Genomic DNA, 21243 nt, shown 5'->3' with positions numbered 1-21243 from the left:
TCTAGAGGTTTAATAATAGTTTCCTTTATATAAGATGATAATTACTTCAAGAAACTTTCATTAAAAACACAAGAAAAATCATAATTTTACTGTTATTTCATTGAGTTGCATTCTTTGTGCTTGCGCAAAATGTTCACTTTTTTCAACAAATATTTAACTTTGTGTAATAGAAATTGGAACAAAATGTTGCTTATTTATTTCGAAACAGCAGGAATCAAAAATCATATCGACACGCTTATTTTTTTTTTGTGCTTGAATGAGGGCATGACGCCTTGCCCACTTGAAATTTTGAAGTAAATGGTAGCCTATAATTCCTTCCAGACATACAGTAGGGCACTGAAATTTTAAGAAAAAATTAGTCTAGCCGTCTACAAAGCCCAAATTCCAAGCCGAATCGAGGTCTTAATCTCTTCCTTTTAATTAAAAAAGTTGGAATTGAAAATATTTGAGGCCATTGAAAATCAAACAATTTTGCATTATTTAAAAATTGAAATCTTTCAACAAAATAAAAATTTATTTAAAGGTTCACAGAAAACTGAAAAACGATTTCAATTACCAAAATTACTTTATTCCTATAACAGAAATTTTAAATTTAATTACTACTTATAGTTGATTTCGTACAAAAAATTTTTATTTTTGTTTCTATTTTTGTTGTTGTTCAATACGTTCTTAAGATTCAAATAAAAAATAGAATGAACCCATTTAGAATTTTTGATTAATCGTTTAATTGAAAATTTTTCAAAATTAGTTTTTTCTGTGTTATATAAGATTATATAATATTGTTAAATTGAAAACAATATCTTTATTTGAGACATAACTCTGTGACTGGAACATATGCAGTGACAATGGGTCTGTTCAATAACTAAAAGTTGTTACTAATTTTCACAAAAATATTTCAAATTTGTATTGAAATACAAAAACAATTTATGATAATTTGTAACAATTATTTGTTATTGAACATATATAATATAATTTTGTTTGCAAAAAAAAAAAAGACATAATAACCACTGTATTAAATGTTGTTCATAAGAAATAGTAGAAATATCGATTTTTACCAGTTTCTGTGACGTCAAAGAAACGCCAGATACATACTATTTAAATAATTACTCCAGATGTAAAGAATGAATTTTCCTTGTAATTATCAAAAAATATTTGCAAAAAATATCTACATATGAATGTACATAACGTATGTACCTAAATAGCTATTTACATACATATGTATATAATAAAATTATTTGTTACTTAGTTTTTTACTTAACATTCACATTTTATTGATTTAATCATTGATAAAGTAACAATAAGACACATTTATAAATATTTTATTTGTATAATAAATACCGTGCTAATGAAAATCAATCATATTGATAATTCAAATGACTTCTGAATGGGTTGTGTGTGGCACAAGACACTTGTAACATTTTTCTCTAATATTAAATTAGATATTTGGAAATGCTTGAGGTCCCCAGTCCCAAGTTGGTTGAGTCCATATATAACCTGTGTCGGTCATTGAGCAGTAAGCATTGTAGTAACGACCGGGAGAACTAAAAAGATTAACAGTAAATTTGGCGTTTTATTTATCAATTATTATTCGATTGTACCGGCAGTAAGAGAATTGGGGACACTTGCATCGAAATTGATTCTGAAATTCTTCTTTGCACACCTCGTTCCACCAACAAGTTCGCTAGTAAAGATGAAATACAAAATTTGATTTATCATCACCAATAAAATGCTGGTTGATCTCACCTCTGTCATGTAACCATGTACACTTTGGTCGGAATAACTTCTTTTGACAATGTGGGCCGATGTAGCCGTTGTCGTTGCCATGGTATGCACCATAATGGCATACGTTGCAATTAAAATTGGAACCTGCAAATGTAAAACTTAATTTTTATTATTCATACATATACATATGTATGTAGTAAACTAAATATTTACCATTTATTATCCCAACTGAGGAGTAATATATCCTATAGAAATCTTTGCTTGACAAATTTTAATCTTATAATTTACTTCCTTTATTTCTAAATATGTTTTGTGTGTTATTGTTTGGATTTTTTATTTTTTATGTAATAAAATGAACAAGAAATTGTTATTACACCGTTCCAATTTTAAAATTATTGTGTGTTTATATTATCATCCACTACATTTAGTTGTGCTATACTATAACCGAATTGAAAACGGTTGTATTTTCCAGTAAAATGGAAATATGAAGTTATTTTTTTTTCTTACACACCGATTCCGAATAATTTATGAATATTGGCGTCGATGCATATTTTATACTTGAGAGCAATTTTTCATGTTTCGATCGTGGTAAAAAAACACGAAATTTTTATTCAAAAGGAGAAAAAATTCAGTACGTTATAAAGCCACTCGTAGTCGGTCTTGATTTGTCGTTTTTACATAGTGAAAAATTGCTAAAAAATTTGTATGGCCTGTGAGTCTGATTTTAGAAAGTCGTCGTTACTTTTGTATAAATAAATAGAAAAAACAATTCGAGAAAGCAAATTAACAAATATCAGGCCTGATTATTATACCCTACACCATTACAGTGGGAGGGATATTATTCGTTTGTGCTGATGTTTGATGTAACATCCAAAAATATTGGTGCTTAAAGTATACCAATTGGCTCAGAATCATTTTCTGAGTTGAATAAGCTATGTCCGTCTGCGTGTCCATGTAAACCTTGTGCGGATGATACAGGTTAATGATATTTGGCTCTCTTTTGATCTAGGGATGAAGCTTATTGAAAATGGTTAAAATCGGTCCATTATTTCGACTGGCCCTCATACAACCGTACCCCGGAATAGGGCTTTTGAGCTTATAATTATGTTAAACGTTCTACTGCCGATTTTCGTAATGATCGGGCCTCATTTGATCGTAGCCCCCATACAAAGTCCCCTTCAGAAAATAACATGAAGGTCAAAATTCACTTATAAACACTAGTATCGCGAAAAAATTTAAACGTAAATCCCTTTACCAAAATTTATATATTTATATACATATTTACCTTTGCTCCCATCACTGCCCCTCTTTTAGAAAATTACTTTTTTTCTGTCATAAAATTGATTAAACATTCAAATTAAACTTCAAAGTTTTAAAGTACATTTTTCAAAAAATATTTTAAAATACTTCTACTGATCAAACAATGCGAAATTAGATGTCAAAAGAACAAGAAGATTTGGGAAATATTTTGTATTATTTTTTTTTATACTGTCAGAATAAAAAAAATTAAAAAAAGTCTTTTTAAATTTGCATCCCTTAATATCGTTTTAGATTTTCAATATTATTCTTCAGAGAAATTTTTGAAGGGCATTTTTGACATCATCAGAATGAAATAAAAATAACACAAAATGATTTACAAGTCCTCATGGTCATTTGACTTATTTGGCATAGTATGGTGTTTATAAAAGTATTTATAAAATTTTATTTAAAATAAGCTCCTTTCAAATTTTGAAGTCCTTTTGCAAGGAAACGGGATCACGAAATTAAAAACTGTGAACGCAGTTTTGCTTCATTTAATCTCTAGTTTCAGATTTATATCATCTGGTTCGTGTCTAATTTTGACTGTTGGACTGTATTATACCCTTCTTCATCATAGTGTGTTTACAATTTATTACAAAAAATCAAAAACCAGAAAGTCCCTTTTTTAAGATTTTAATTCTCTTTCTAGGTTTAATATTAAAAAAAGAATCAAAAAGTATCAATTGAAGAACGAAATAGTAAGATTTTCATTACATCTGGATATAGGTCTAAATATATGTTTCTAGATTCAATTTTACATAAAAGTCAAAAAGTACCAGTTAAGGAACGAAAAAGTACCAAAAATCCTTCTCTACAGATTTTTATTCACTTAGGATGTATAATTTTATGTTTCTAGGTTCAATATTATAGGAATTTCAAAAAATACCTTTTGAAGAACGCAAAAGTACCAAAAAGCCCCTTTTATATGTTCTCATATACTCCGGGCTCTTCAGGCTTAATTTCTATATTATATTATTCTATAATATATAGATATTATAGAAATTTTTTAATGGTTTTCATTTACTCCGGGTTTTATGTACATACATTCTATTGTTTTATTGTTGTTTGTTTATTATTTTCAGAGGTTGTCTTCGATTTTTGCTCATATCTTCGTTATTTATGAACCGATTTTGCTAATTTTAAATAGAAAACTTCTCGAAAGAAAACTGATTTCAACAAACAGACAGACGGAAACTGCTTAATCTACTCCGCTATCTATAAGAACTCGGAATATACTGTAAAAACACAATTTCGTTTACTTAAGGCCTGCACAAATCAGCAATAAGACAACAAAATTTCAAAATTTTTTAACAAATTGTTGTTTTATTATTTACTTGTGCAGGCCTTTAACGTTTACACCATGAGTTTTTGAATGTCAGTTATCAATACATATGCACATTCAAATTATTTTTTCCGCATATCTACTTTTTTATACCCTCCACCACCATTAGTGGTGATAGAGGGTATATATAAGTTTGTCGTTCCGTGTGTAACACCAAGAAACACACTGTCTGTCTGCCCAAAACACGCTCACGTTAAAACTAAGCAAAGGAAATCAACCAAATTCCCCCAAAATATTTATTATTATCCTAAGTAGTATGGTATTGAAATCCAGCAAAATCGGTTCACAACGTAATAAGTTATGAGTAAAAATTTCAGACTACCTCGAAAAAAATTACATTTTTTTTTTCCTAATTCTTTTGAAGTTTTCTCAGAAACTACCAAAGATATTTCGATGAATTTGTCACACATTATTTTTTCAAGGCAGTGATTAATTATGTTCAAAATCTTTACAATCGATCCAATATTTCCCATAGCCCCCATACAAAGGTATATATTCCCGGAAATTAGCTTAATAACTCCCTCAAATATATCGGTATCAACACAAAATTTTGTACATGCAAATATAATGTAAACAGAAATCATAATATTAACATAGATCTCAGTCGGTCCACAATTGGTCATAGCTCATATATAAGGTCCACTTCCGAAAATCACCTAAACGCACATATTTCATTGATAAATAAAGCTATTGTGATAAAATTCGACATAAATAATTTTTGTCTAAATATAAATCACTCTATGAAAATTTTTTCCGTATATTCCCATAATTGGTCATAGCTCCCATATAAGGTCCTCTTCCGAAAATCACTTAAACGAATATATTTCATTGAATTCAAAAGCTAGAGGGATAAAATTCGACATAAAGATGTTATGTAAATATGTACATATAAATCACTCTACCAATTTTTTTGCGGATCGGTCCATTATTGGTTATAGCTCCCATATAAGGCCCACTTCCGAAAATCACCTAAAAGCACATATTTCATTGTCAAATAAAGCTATCTTGATAAAATTCGACACAAATATGTTTTGTCTAAATATGAATCACTCTATGAAAATTTTTTCCGGATAGGCCCATAATTGGTCATAGCTCCCATATAAGGTCCACTTCCGAAAATCACTTAAACGCATATATTTCATAAAATTCTAATGCTATAAGGATAAAATTCGACTTGAACATGTTTTGTGTACATATAAATCATTCTACCCCTTTTTTCCCGGATCGGTAAATTATTGGTCATAGATCCTATATAAGGCCCATTTACGAAAATCACTTAAATGCACATATTTCATTGTCAAATAAAGTTATCATGATAAAATTCGACACAAATATGTTTTGTCTTTATATGAATCACTCTACGATCCTATATAAGGCCCATTTACGAAAATCACTTAAATGCACATATTTCATTGTCAAATAAAGTTATCATGATAAAATTCGACACAAATATGTTTTGTCTTTATATGAATCACTCTACGATTTTTTTCCGGATAGGCTCCCATATAAGGTCCACTTACGAATATCACTTAAACGCATAAATTTCTTTGAATAATAAAGCTGTCGGGATAAAGTACGACTTGAATATGTTTTGTGAGCATATAAATCATTCTACGGAATTTTTTCTGGATCGGTCCATAAGTTGTCTTAGCTCCCATACAAGGTTTACTTCTGAAAATCACTTAATACAACTAAATCGTTATTAAATGATTATATCCGGATAAAATTTGACAAGAATATGTTCTGTGTATAGATATATCATTATATTAAAATGTTTTCGAACTGGCCTATTAATATAAATTTTTCTGGACTTAATTAAAATAAGATTGACATATGCATATCAATACGGAAACAACAATTTTGCCAAGTCATCTAAAATTTAGATGTTAAATGGGTTTTAATTAAAAATAGCTTGCTGGTGGAGGGTATTTAAGATTCGGCACAGCCGAATATAGTACTCTAACTTGTTTATTTTAGAAATCATTTTAATAAAGTTTTTTAAATTACTTTGAAATTATAAGGGGCTTTTTTTAATCACTGGATTTATTTTGGATTTATTTTATTTCAAGAAAAAAGCCATCTTTGGAGGCTGAATTTAGTTTGGTTCGGTTCTGCAGCTAAAAGAAGTAAATCCAAATTGGATTTATTAAATCCAAAAAAATAGTTGGATTTAGCTAATTTCAATATGGCAATGCTTTGTATTCATAGAACAAAACCAAAATAATTTTAAAATAAATTAATTTGTTTTCTTTTGCTATTCACCAATAGAATAGGAAAATAAACAAAATTCATGTAACTAAAATATTTCACACATGATATTTCAGAGCAAATACCAATTTTTGCAACAAATTGTTACAAATTTTATGGAAAATTTACAATTATAATATTAAATTTTGAAATATCTCCATCTGTCGGCCGCTGCTGCCATTATAATTTGAAATTTGTTTAGCCTCGATTGAAACCTTTTGCTCTATCCACCTGGCGTATAGGGGGAGAACTAAATTTTGGATTTAATAAATACAATTGTTTACAAAATGCTGCTAATATTGTTTTCAACAAAACTTTAAAAACCTATGTGTTCCGATTTGGATGAAATTTGCATTAAGGTTAGAACTATGACTAGGCCAGACACACAATTTTCGGTTAAGAACTGCCGCACTTAGAGAGGGTCAAAGTTGGACATTTTGGTCATACAGGGTTTTATTCAACTTTTCACCTATTGGTCCTAGCAAAAATTGTCCAAAGGAGTTCAGATAGCTATTTCTTCATTCTTTCAAAAAAAAAAAAAAATATTTTAATTTTTATTTTTAATAATTTTTTTTCAAAATAGTCCCTTTTTTGCATTAAAGAAAGCTTATACAATTTCCCATAATGGGATGCGAATGGGATATCTATCAAAAAATTATTTTTTAATATTTGGCACTTAATTTTCCCAGTTTTTGTTGTATTTTTTTTTTTTTTTTTGCTCAAAATTAAGCTTAGACCATTGCCTTTAAGAGCTTTGTGATTACTTAGCGGGATGCGAGTGGGATATATATATAAAAAAATATTTTCACTCCAAAAGCAAAGTTTTTGAGTTAAAATATGCCCCTTGCATCCCACTAAGTGACCACAAAGTTCTTGAAGGAAATGGTCTAAGCCAGACGTCGGCGCTAATATTGTTCTGACAACGAAGATTTTCGGCATCATTCATTCTTTTTTTGTACATTTTAGCAGGGTTTAATATTTAGTTTTTAGTTTTATTTTTTTAAATGTCGACTGAACTGAAGAAAGTTCAAGTATTTATTTTTCCCTCACAAGCTAACTGAAGTCAGTCAACTGTGTCAACGCACTGCTGCAATAACTTGCAAGTGGTTTTGTTTTTCTTCAGCAGCCAAACACACAAGCAGCGGCCATGTTAAGTTTTTCAACTCAGCCGAACTGAACACAACGACTGAACAGTAAAAACAGATTTGCGTGTGCTGCTTACGTAATGCTTAATTCTTGGTTTCGTTTTCTTACTAAGGGACGTAAAAAAAACTGATAGTTTGACTGGTTAGTACAAATCAAGCCGACTGAACAATAAAACTTGATGGGTTGTTTGTTCAGTAAGACTTTGTTATTGTATGCAATTTATTTTAGTATATTGTATGTTTTTGTGTTTAAAGTTGACAAAAGTAAATAAAGTAATTGATAATTATTACTAATAGAAATTGTTAATTAATTTAAAATTTATAAAATTATAAATTACTATACTTATAAATTTAGATATTTTCTTTAAATAAAAATTGATTTAAATTTAAGCATTTTGATGATTTTTTAGTTAGATTTTGTTATTGTATGTATGTATGTATATTAGGGTGGGTCGAAAATAGGCTTTTCGCTCGGATCAACATCTAATAGTGAAATTTGTTGTATTTTAACGTCAAATGGAAGACTGTAATATATTATTCAATTATTTTGAGTGTAAGAGCCCGCGCATCGCCGCCAAAGTTTGTAAATGCGTTTATATGGGAAAAATGGCACTTTTTGGAGTTTTTTCACAAAATGAGGCTTTAAGTATTAATTATTGCACCATTTTATAGCAAAATCGTAATGTCTACAAAATTGTCTTTCCAAAAAGGTGGAAAAACTCAAAATTGGTTAAAAAAGTTTTGAGTTATTAAAATTTCCCCCGAGAATTTTGTGATTCTGAAGACATGTAAAAGTAAATATAAGAAAATTTTTGTTAGTTTTGAAAAATTTTACAAAAAAATTATGTTTATCTTTATAAGGTTCATAAATGTGCTAGTACGAATTTTTGTTCAAATTGGATAACGCTTACTTGGTTTAGTCTGTGGTCAAAAAAGGGCCATTATTTTAACAGCATCTCCAAAACTCCATTTTCTAACTTTAAAAAATTTTGTTAAATGGATTATTAAAAATTAAAGTTTTCTATACTGGATATTATAAAGGATATATGTATATAATATAATAATATAATATATAATACCTCTCATAGTTTTACCGTACCTGCGATGTGAATTTGAAGGATTTCGGGAAAAAGGCAATTTTTGCCAATAATTAAGTAAAAATTATATTATTACCAATTGTTGCTTAATTTTGATCAATGAAATTGCGATTATTATTTCCGAGTCCATGAAAAGTTATTTCTGATAAAATTTCCCAAATTAAAAATCATTAACCCTCTAAATACCGGGGTCAAAATCAAGTTTTTTTATATTTAATATTCTTCATTAAAAATAGCAAAATATTGTGTATTTAATTATGAATTCATTTTGACAAACTACACGAAAATATGTATATCCAGAAATCTGGGAATCAAACTTCTTCAAAAATTAACCCTCTGTCATACTTGGGGTCAATTCAAGACCGATTTTTTAAACACTACAAAAAACACTTTTAAAAAGGAATTTTCTAAAATTAATTTTCTTAAAGATTTAATGGATATATATTAGTGTTGTCAATTATTCGTGTTTAAAATTATTCGAATAAAAATGTACTATATTCTTTTTATTCGAGTAGTCGATTAAATTTTTAAAATTATTCGATTATTCGAACGAATAACGAATAAAAGTTTTTATTGGAATAATTTAATAAAATATAAATAAAATTTGCAAAACTCCTTCAAAATCTTAAAATAAAACGGTTTTAGTACATACACTTATAAATCAGTAACTTAGATGAATCTCAACCTTTTTTAAATTTCTCAAAGAATTTAAAAGTGGAAGCTGAGGCCTTTATAATGATATATACGATGTTTAGCTAACCTGTTTTGCAGACATTTTTACAAACTGTTTTATATAAGAAAATCGTACTATTTATTAATGTATTAGAAACTGGCCACTATCGGGCCCGCTGTGCGCTGCTTTTCATGGAAGAAAAAGGTTTTTTGGTAAAAAAACAACATAGTGTCGACTGAATGTATTATCTTTCAATGTTCTGAAACTCAGTTTCCTGGCCGTAATTCCTAAGAATTTCCCAATCAAATGTTCCGCTTGATCAAGACATTCTATCTGGACTCAGTGTTTCAAAGTTTCTGACATATTCTGTGTCTGGCATGCGATCAGGAGATGATTGTTTATAGCTTTCCAATGTGTCCAGTATACATTGATGACGTGTCCTATAACTGATTTTGTACATTTCACCTAAAGTTATGTGACGTTCGGTTGTAAGTGCCGCCTCATATTTTAAATATGTTTCAATCGGTGGAATATCTAGCAACGTTTCTGGAGCCTTGCTTGCCACTTATACCCAAGCAGCAAGTATGCTGAACTCCCTGTTGTAGTTTGATATTACACTTTTTGTCCAAAGAAGTCAACCCGATTATTGAAGCATAAGCTATAATTAGTCTAATTACACTTTAATAAAACCAATGTTTTATAGTAGGACTAAGACCCCATTTCATGCCTACAGTTCTCCTACACATCGCCCAGGAAACAGGGTTCAGTATATTTAGAAATTGTCTTTCTTGTAAAAAGACAGATACTGAAACATTAAATAAAAATTAAGCAAACATTAAAAAAATTAAAGAATATCACTTTTAAAACTAGAACCATTTCATTTTTAACAAAACAAAAATTTTTATAAACTGCAAAAAGTAGTAAAAGTTTTGTTTCAATTATAACATATCTTTATATTTAGATTTGTGTTACAAAATATTAAGATAATTTCAATGCTATGTATAATAAAATATTCGTAAAAAGTAACATTCAATATTATTCGAATATTCGATTAATCGGCAAAAATTGTTCGAATTATTCTTTATTCTAAATTGAAAATTTTTTATTCGTTCGAAGAAAAACAAATTTTTTTCCTCGATTAATCGAATAATTTTTATTCGAATGACAACCCTAATATATATCCAGTATTTGGTTTATCGTATTATTTGAATGTAGTAAAAAATAACTTCTAAGAAGTTTCATCAATATCCATCAACAAATTAACAACATCATGCTCTTATTTCTTCAAGATAATAAAATTCAAAAATTTGATTTTGACACCGGTGTTTAGAGGGTTAATGATTTTTAGTTTCGAAAATTTGATTAGAACTAACTTTCCATGGACTCGGAAATAATAATCGCAATTTACTTGATCAAAATTAAGCAATAATTGGTAATAATATAATTTTTACTTAATTATTGGCAAAAATTGCCTTTTTCCCGAAATCCTTCAAATTCACATCGGAGGTACGGTAAAACTATGAGAGGTATTAAGCTCATTCTTTCTGTGTTTAATTCTTATATATATCCTTTATAATATCCAGCATAAAATTAAATTTTTAATAATCCATTTAAAAAAATTTTTTAAAGTTTGAAAATGGAGTTTTGGATGCTGTTAAAGTAATGGCCCTTTTTTGACCACAGACTAAACCGAGTAAGCGTTATCCAATTTGAACAAAAATTCGTACTAGCACATTTATGAACCTTATAAAGATAAACATAATATTTTTTTGTAAAATTTTTCAAAACTAACAAAAATTTCCTTATATTTACTTTTATATGTCTTCAGAATCACAAAATTCTCGGGGGAAATTTTAATAACTCAAAACTTTTTTAACCAATTTTGAGTTTTTCCATCTTTTTGGAAAGACAATTTTGTAGACATTACGATTTTGCTATAAAATGGTGCAATAATTAATACTTAAAGCATCATTTTGTGAAAAAACTCCAAAAAGTGCCATTTTTCCCATATAAACGCATTTACAAACTTTGGCGGCGATGCGCGGGCTCTTACCCTCAAAATAATTGAATAATATTTTACAGTCTTCCATTTGACGTTAAAATACAACATAATTTCACTATTAGATGTTGATCCGAGCGAAAAGCCTATTTTCGACCCACCCTAATATACATACATACATACAATAACAAAATCTCACTAAAAAATCATCAAAATGTTTAAATTTAAATCAATTTTTATTTAAAGAAAATATCTAAATTTATAAGTATAGTAATTTATAATTTTATAAATTTTAAATTAATTAACAATTTCTATTAGCAATTATTATCAATTACTTTGTTTACTTTTGTCAAATTTAAACACAAAAACATACAATATACTAAAACAAATTGCATACAATAACAAAGTCTTACTGAACAAACAACCCATCAAGTTTTATTGTTCAGTCGGCTTGATTTTTACTAACCAGTCAAACTATCAGTTTTTTTTACGTCCCTTAGTAAGAAAACGAAACCAAGAACTAAGCAATACGTAAGCAGCACACGCAAAACTGTTTTTACTGTTCAGTCGTTGTGTTCAGTTCGGCTGAGTTGAAAAACTTAACATGGCCGCTGCTTGTATGTGTGGCTGCTGAAGAAAAACAAAACCACTTGCAAGTTATTGCAGCAATGTGTTGACACAGTTGACTGACTTCAGTTAGCTTGTAAGGGGAAATTTTAACGAGTTACTATTTTTTAAGTATGGTACTAAATTTAGTCAAATATTTAGTAATTTGCGACTGCAATTAGCAGTTTTTTGAAACCCTGCATTTTAGTTTGAAATGTTGTTTCTATGTGAAGAAATTATCATTCTTATGTACATTGATTACATTTTGTTTATAAATATTCGCATTTTACAGTAATGCAATTTAATTTTCAAAATTAAAAATAACCAAATATTTTTGAAAAAATGCCAATATTGTGTGTGTAGTGGTGATTTTTTTATCTGCCTCTCTATACTATCCCTGCCAGCCATTTTGTAGTCGACTACGAGAAAAATTCACTTCTAGTTTACTTTTACAGACTGACTATAAGCTAACTACAATGTAATGCAGAGCTGTCCCGAAATTTTGTATTTGGCAACGTAAAGAACCGACCTTTAAATACTAACTACAAGCTAACTATAATGTAATGCAGAAGTGCCTCAAAATTATCTGGAGAGAATTAATTGTATTTCAACATGTTTTCTCTTGTTTCTCTATTACTTTAGTAGACTGACTATAAACGAACAACAATGTAATGCAGAAATGTTCCAAAATTTGGTATTTATTAACGTAAACAACCGACTTTTAAAGACTAGCTACAAGCTAACTATCATGTAATGCGGGAGTTTCTTTGTTTCATGTTTCTTTATTATTTGGATTTTTGTTTTACATTTTTGTCATTTTCTTGTATACGTTGTGAAATTAGAGTCAGTAAATTGGAAAAATTAATTATAAAACGTTAAATATTTCAAAACTCGGTCCCTAAATTCTGCTGATTAATACTGTAAATATAATACATCAACAGTTAACATTACACATAACATTTTAAAATTTATTTCAGATTTGGATCAATGGGAATCATGGAAATAATGAACAAATCATTCATAATTTTATGGATACCGGTGTTATTATTAGTTCCCCTGCAGAAAACTGATGTCTATTAATTTTAACGAACTAATATCATAACTTGTATTAAAGCGAAATGTAATTTAGACAACTAGTAGTTAAATTTTAAATATATTAAATAAAATGTTATTAATTAATACAGTAGGGAATACAAAAGAAAACTATTACTTGACTTTTCTGAAACTAACTTTAAGTTAGTTAATAAAGAGTTACTTTTAAGCTAATTTTTTAGTAACTAACTTTAAGCTAGTTGAAAAGTCATGCAGAGTCGGACAATTGACTACTGCGTAGGACATCGCCATGTTAAAATAGTCAGGCTCCATTAAGAATAATCCAAGAATCAACCATAACTAATTGATGAAAAAGTCGGCTTTTAATGGATTTAAAGTTAGTTGAGTTGCTGGCAGGGATGGTCTAAGCTTTATTTTCAGCAACAAAAAATACAACAAAAACGTCCATTTTGAAAAAAAGGTGGATATTAAGTGTCATGTATTGAAAAAAATTTTATTCTTGAGTTACATTTTTTTTTTTTGATATACATACATATATCCCACTCGCATCCCATTATGGGACTATAAAACCCATAGAATATTACCGTAGAAGGTAAACTCTCCCGGAAAAACCCTAACTCAGCTGTCAAAAAAACCTAACTCTAAATATGTATTAGTAAGATTTTCTTTAGAAGTGTTAGTGTATAAAAGCTTTTTACCACACATAAAATGCCCACATAGTTGCATAAACTCGGTCGAAATAATAGTACAATGTTTTTATAGCATAAATTTTCTTATATGATTACATTTTAAATTGTAGATTGCATTTTTAAAAGCATGATAATATTTTTCCTGCATTTTATATTTGCTAAAATGCTAAAGAAATTATATTAAAATAATTGTAAAAAAATAAAAAATGTGTGTTTGTGTTATAAAATTTGTGTCCGAATTGTTTTTATGTGCGAATTTTGGAATTAAAATATTGAATATTTGTTGTTGTAGCTTTGTGTTGAATTCACACAGAACATGTAAGTGTGAAGAGAGAAAGCTCTTTTATTCGTGGTAAAGTTTGAGTTGGCTATCTATGTCATCTATGGCTATCCATGTCATTTATGATAAAACCCTTCAAGAAAATTGTATAAGCTTTCATTTTGAAAAAAAAAGAAAATTTAAAAAATTAACAACAAAATTTTTGCTAGGTGAATAGGTGAAAAGTTACACTCATTTGAATAAAACCCTGTATGACCTGAATGTCCAACTTTGACCCCCTCTAAGTCCGGCAGTTCTTAATCGATAGAGCTGAAAATTTGTGTTGTACTAACCTTAGTGCAAATTTCGTCAAAATCGATTTTTTGAGTTGGGTCACTTGACACAAAATTTCCCATATGTATGTTAATTATATTTGATTTTGACGTTTTCTTTTAAAAAAGCCAGAGCTGGAATTTTGAATTTTTGATATTATTATTGGTTTTTAATCAAAAACTAGTTGAAAGAAGTTTTTAAATTGTATGGAATTTCGTAAATATTAGTGTCAAATTAAAGCTTATGAAAAAATCCAGTGCTCATAAAAATATTTTAAGGATATACAATTTTACGACCTAAAAACGGATTTCATAACCTCGAAATAAAGTCTGCATGCATAGTAATATTTTAACAATTTAAACACATTTATTATAAATAATAGCGCACTCAAAATTACCTTTTCAAATCCGCCGAAAAAAATTGTTGCAAAAAAATAAACATGTTAAAAATTGTACCGATTTGACATAAAAATATACAAGAGGGATTCTTCAAATATGTATATGTAAATTTTTTTGAACTTTTTTTTATTTGCAAATTTTTGTGTTTTGAAATAAAATGCAAACAAAATTAAAATAAATTTTTTATTTTCAGTGTATTTTTGAAATATAAAATTTGCGATAAATATTTTAATGTTTAGTTTAATCTGTCTTTTTAAGGATTTTTTACAAATTTCATTAATGTATAACCTTTAAGCGCATCCATAAAAATAATTAATTAACGTTTTCATATGTATGATATGTAATTATAATCACTTTTACATACTATTAAATGTGGTTCTTGTCAGAAAAATAAAATTTCCAAACAAAATTATCCAATGTTTGATTTTCATCATATCCTCTATAGGGTCGGAAAATTTCATGCTGTTTGTGTTTTTCCAAAGCTTGGAAATAATGAATTCTATTTGGAATTAATTCCCTTATATTTTTAATTCGGCTTAAAATTTTTGAATGTACCATTCTTTAAAATCATTCTTTCAATTTAAATTCCTTGGCTTTATATTGAATTAATTCCTAAGAGAATTCATACTTTATAGGAATGAATTTAATTGAATGATCATTCATATTTGTTTAATTCCTTCTATTACAAATTGAATGAATGAAAAAAAAAAAATTAATTCAATTTTTAATATACAGAATGCTTTTGAATTATAAATCTATTCAATCTATTTCAAATTGAATGGTTGAAAAATTTTTAAATTCAATTTGTAATAGATTGAATTCAAACAAAATTTATATTATTCAGAGGGAATTTAAAAATCAATAGAAATTGTTGAAATTTATTTATTCAGAAGGAATTTAACATTCTATAGGAATTAATTCATTAGAGAATTAATTCAACTACATCGAAAGCTTTAAGAATTAATTCTAGGAATTAAATCAAAGGGAATTAGTTTGAAGAATTGTTAATTCTATAAAATATAACTCAATTTCAAAAAAAGAATTAGGGAATGAATTCTTTTAGAGCTTTGTGTTTTTCACTTTGTAAATGTTTTTATTTTGTTTTATTTAACAATAAAAGATTGTTTAAATTTTATTGTATGTTCACTGTGAGTGATTTTATTTTTAGTTTTGCATAATTGTGATTTTTTTGGATAATTAATTGGTTTTTTAATGTTTATTAGGGTGATCGATTATTCGACATTTTCCATAAACCGGTTTTCGAATAGTTGACATTTGAAAAAAACCGGTTAACATTTGTCAAATCCAGAAAAAAACGGTTAACCGGTTTTTCATTATAAATAACAAAATCTATTTTAATTTGAAAAAATTTAAGTTTATGTTTAAATTTGATTAATAAAACATGGCCTGATTTTTAACAGTTTAAAAGATTATAACATTAGATCTAGTCGTCTGATTTACATTATTTTTTTAATATAAAAAAATTGAAAAAGTGGAACACTTCTGTTAAACATGTTATTGTAATTGAAATATAATATAATGAAATATATTTCAATAAATTTTACAAAAAAAAAATTGTTCATTAATTAGGAAAATCAAAAAAGTTTAACCAAAGGTGCGTTAGAAAAATATGCTCTAGTTCCGGGACTCCAATATATTTAAAATTTAGACGGGCTGTATTTTTATTTACTTCAAAATTTTATTTAAGTAACCTTTGAATATAAATCAAATAAAAGTATTCGAAACCGGGGTTTAAAAAGTATAAAAACCGGGTTATTCGATATTCGAAAAATGAACATTTAGAAAAAACCGACACTGGTATAACAGAAAAAACCGGGTTTAAAACCGGTTGAAAAACCGAGTCGATCACCCTAATGTTTATCGACTGTTGTGTTGATGACAACTATTGCTTTTTCCTTTTTTTGTGTTGGCGCTTAGAACAGGGCGTTCTTACACGGAAATGTTAATTTACAATTCGAGCGATGGCGACATATCGATCTTCAACATCGTATTTCATTCTCATGTGCTTATCCCTGGCAGTCAAGGACGACGGATCTCGAGTAATTGAAGAATAACTGTCGGTTTCTCTAAATGCGAAAGAACATTTTCTTTCTTACAAATATATTAAAAACAACAAATAAATTTAAAATTTTGTTTTTGTTTTCAATATATTTATAAGAAAGAAAATGTTGTTTCGATATTGTGAAACAGGCAGTTAAATGCAGAAGAGAGCGCTTGTAACTTGTCACTCATAGCTGCCAGATTTGTCGATTTATCGTCATTTTGACGATTCTTAGTTTCAAAAATAGCAAAGTGACGATTTGACGATTTTTTACTTGAAACTGACGATTTTTGAAAAATTAAAAAAATTAAAGATTTTATATATTTTTTTTTATTTTACAGTGAAAAAAGGAAATTAATATTAAACTTGGAATTCAGTAAAAATAGAATTTATATTATAATGAAAACTAGAAATTAAATTCTAGAAGAGCTATTATAAAACATTCTAAGTCGAAAAAGTGTGTTTTGAGTTTTAAGCTCTCAAAGCTTAAACATATGTATTTTACATCTAAATGTGTATGCTATGTACATTATTTCTTATAACTTTTGAAGAGATCGACAGATCTGAACCAAATTTTCACACTGTATAAGTTAAATCCAGTACAAACAAGTTTTGTAAAAGAACTAAATTTTACGAAGAAATCTCACAAATTTAATCTTTTTATATTTACCCAGCAAAAAATAGTGCTTCCTCGGAAGCAGATTTGTAAAGCAGAGAGCAGTTATTACTGCTTGCACTTGTTATGAAAGAATATATGATTTTTATGTGGGATTCCTCTCGTAGAGGCTCTGCCTAAGGAATCCAAAATGTGCATATTTCATACTGTTGGTATTGCGCTGATTTCTGTGAATTAATATTATTTTTAAACATTGAACATTGATTTAAATTTAGAAAGATGCAAAAATTAAGTGATTTTAGAGCTGTTGAGCAAATTTCTACACCACAAACAATAATTGCTGAATATATGCCTTCCAAAATCTTTTTTGTAAGGCAATAATTTTAATGTGCAATAGAGGAAGGAGTTAGAGATGCAGTAGTTTCATTGCTTTTATTGCTTCCAAATCAAGAATATTTTTTGCTAGGTAAGTACTTGTTTACAGAAAACTTTCAAAAATTTTACAAACAGTTTTTTTGCTTAAAAAGATTGAAATATTCCTTATGCACCAAAACAAGCAATATTGTGATGCAACAAACTTTGAGAAATTTAAGGAAAAATATGAACAAGTTTCTAAAAACTATATGTGTACACTATGTAAATTTATTTTTAAAAATGCCAGAACATTGAAAACATTATGAGAACATTAGAAAAGAATTAACATTTCTGTCGAATATTCTTCAAAACTCAAAGTTTATTGAATTTTAAGCAATAATATTCCGTATTTTTCGAATTTTACATAAATATGTATTAATATTATAAATTTTTTAATATATTTCTTCTTAAAATATTACAATATTTTTAATTTTTTATGAAAATTTTAAGCTTTTCATATTCTCCGATTTTTTTGACGATTTCTTAGAACCAAAATGATGATTATTTAAAAATTTATCGGGAAATTGACGATTTTTTCAAAAATGTATGTATGTATGTATGTATGTATGTATGTATGTATGTATGTATGTATGTATGTATGTATGTATGTATGTATGTATGTATGTATGTATGTATGAGTGTATATTTTTACACTCAGAAAAAAATTTGAAACATCGAAAATTTAAATTTTTCTAGCTATGTATATAATGAAGCATTCAGCTCTGGTCCTAGAATAAACTGTAAAAAGAATTTTCGCAAACTTCGAAATGTGGTATAAAATGTACATATATTGTACTACATATTTTGAGGATAATAAACATTTTTGTTTGACTTCCGCTTCAGTTTCGCCTACACTGGCCAGAAAATGTGAGTGCATATTTGTACCCAGCAAAAAAAGAACTTCCTAAGTAGCGAAAACGAAGTAGAATTTACTCCATGGAAGTACATACTGAAAAAGACCTGAAGAAGTGATGATTTTAACACAGGCTTGTCATGGGAGGGATATTCCTCTTAGTTGATTTCCTAATTTACTACTTCTGAAGTCATTCTCAATAAGTAATTTTTATGCTCTTTTTTTAGGAAGTTATTCGGAAGTGAAATTGTAGTATTATAGAATATATCTAATTTGGCTTAAATAATATTAACATTAACAAGTAAGAGTGTTATATTCGACTATGCCGAATCTTATATACCCACCATAAAACCGTATGCCGTAAATGGCATGCTGGTTGATTGATATTTAAAATAGGTTTAAAGTCAATTATGGACACATCCCTTTCGGATTAACAAAATATTAATATTCAAATATAAAATATTTTTGTCCAACTTTTAGACCATGAACATACACATATGGGCGGTAGGGTCAATTATTAAATTCGGTAGAAGATTTTGGCTTGCAAGAAACTTACTTCTGTGTATCGAATTTCAGCGCTATACTCTTATTTTCAAGCCAGTAGTGAGCGTTAAAGTCATTTTCTGAGGGGGACCCTATATGGGGGGTGGGTTAAGTTATGGACCGATCCTCATAAAATTCGGTAAATAGATTTTTGCTCGTAAGAAACTTGCTTATATTGAATTTCTGCGCTAGGCTCGTATTTTTAAGCCAGTAATGGGCGTTAAAGTCATTTTTTGGAGGGGACCATATATGAGGGGTAGGGTCAATTATGGACCGATTCTCTTAAAAATTTGGTAGGGAGGATTTTGCTCATATAAAACTTATTTATGTTGAATTTCATCGCTATACTCGCATTTTTAAAACATTTGTGACTGTTAAATAAATTTTCAATACCATACAAACCTTACCTATAAGAAATATTACCTATAAGAAATATAGCTCATTCCGTTCGGACTCTATCGTGCTTTCAACAGACAGACGGACGGACAGACATAGCTAGGATCGTCTTAGAATTTAATAAGGACCCAGAATATATATACTTTTATGTTAGGACTTAGTACTTATCAATTATTAAGAAACGTAACAATACTATCTTACAAGAAATTCGTAAAATGGAGTAACAACTACATGGAATAATGCTGAGTTTCTTAGCAGCAAGAATCTGTATAATCGAGAATGCTTCTTGGATTTAATACACATCAATGATGCTCGAGGTTACATGCATAGTGGTTATAACACACTGTAACAATTTTGAAAAAAATCTTTCTGACTTAGAAAAGTTGATATGTATGTGAAACTAGAGTCCATTTATAGCAATTCTGCATACTCTTTTATAATCTTACCCTTATAAAAGAACTTCAGAGGAGAGATTTTCAGCTTCATTTGATATTAATACCAATTTTTTTATATATATTAATTTGGAATTCCATCTTGTGAAATCGTATGAGCTTTAAACTTTAAGGTCTTTTTACAGGGGCATAAGAACTGATTATGAAAAACTGAGTATACAGAGTTAATACAAATGGTCCACAGTTTCCTATCTTTTTTTATTATAATAAAATTTTATTATTTTGACCTGACCTGGTTTCCCAGTGTGGGAAACTTTTATTGAGAAACTTTTTCTTAATTCTCTTTTTAAGTTTCTTTAATGTCTACACAAAGAAACTTTTGTTTCAAAAACAAAGTATTAATTGCATTGATTTGTTTTTGTACGAATGAGAAGAATAACAAAACAATTTTCCGAGTACGATAAACTCCGTACCGCGAGGGAGATGAATGATATTTCTTTCTCTTTTCCTCTCACGCAAAATCAAAAGTTTCACTTGAAAATTTGAAGTTGTTTCATTCTGAAAAAGGTTTTTTTTTTCTTTTTTGAAGAAGAAAAATAGGAATAATTCTTTCACTTTCCATCGGAATTGAATTCTGTGACATACCATTTGTAAATTTCATAATAACTTAATAAAAGCGTTGAGCTCAACGTTACTTGTAAAATGTTTTTGTTTTCATAAAATGTATAGGGGACTCATGGCTTTTATTTACTGACATGTATAGGTGGTTTTCTTAAAATATTTTATTCAAATGCTTGACTTGTGTTTTTGGTTTTCTTTTTAGATATTAATTAAATTTTTAAGATGTTTAAAAAATAACTTTGAACTTTTCTTCTCCATTGCCGCTATATCAATACATTGTTTACATTTGTTAGCAAAATTAATTTATCAGGCATGATTTTTCTAGATTTCGAAAATAATAAAAAATAGATTTACATATGTACATATTTATTTCTGCAGTCAATGAATAACACCAAGATATAAATATAAACAAACAAATAATTTTCCCACGCGCTCTCAAGAAAATCTTTCGTACAGTTCAAAAATACAACTAAATACATACTAA

The 21243-nt window shown here is 28.2% G+C and overlaps 1 protein-coding gene across 6 annotated transcripts; it reads right to left on the bottom strand.

Moving 5' to 3' along the window:
• Nucleotides 1-1254: 1254 nt before the first annotated feature.
• Nucleotides 1255-21221, bottom strand: LOC119600042. 6 transcript variants are annotated; one of them, XM_037950054.1, is made up of 5 exons: nt 21114-21221; nt 1936-2021; nt 1744-1866; nt 1599-1681; nt 1255-1541 (listed from the first exon to the last, which is right to left on the bottom strand). In XM_037950054.1, the coding sequence occupies exons 2-5, from the start codon at nt 1936-1938 to the stop codon at nt 1436-1438; spliced, it is 315 nt and encodes a 104-aa protein (XP_037805982.1). In that variant the 5' UTR covers nt 1939-2021; nt 21114-21221; the 3' UTR covers nt 1255-1435. The 6 variants fall into 6 exon arrangements, with proteins under 6 accessions (XP_037805982.1, XP_037805988.1, XP_037805986.1 ...); XM_037950060.1 differs by having other exon boundaries at nt 1744-1880; nt 21114-21215; XM_037950058.1 differs by having other exon boundaries at nt 21174-21193.
• Between the last annotated feature and the right edge of the window lie 22 nt (nt 21222-21243).

The sequence above is a fragment of the Lucilia sericata genome, unplaced genomic scaffold, assembly GCF_015586225.1.
Source record: "Lucilia sericata isolate MDLA Ls3-8-SP2 unplaced genomic scaffold, ASM1558622v1 Contig000101F_arrow, whole genome shotgun sequence".
NCBI classification, from domain to species: Eukaryota; Metazoa; Arthropoda; class Insecta; order Diptera; family Calliphoridae; genus Lucilia; species Lucilia sericata.
Note: the sequence above shows the minus strand (reverse complement) of the source record. Positions and strands in the feature narration are given on the sequence as shown.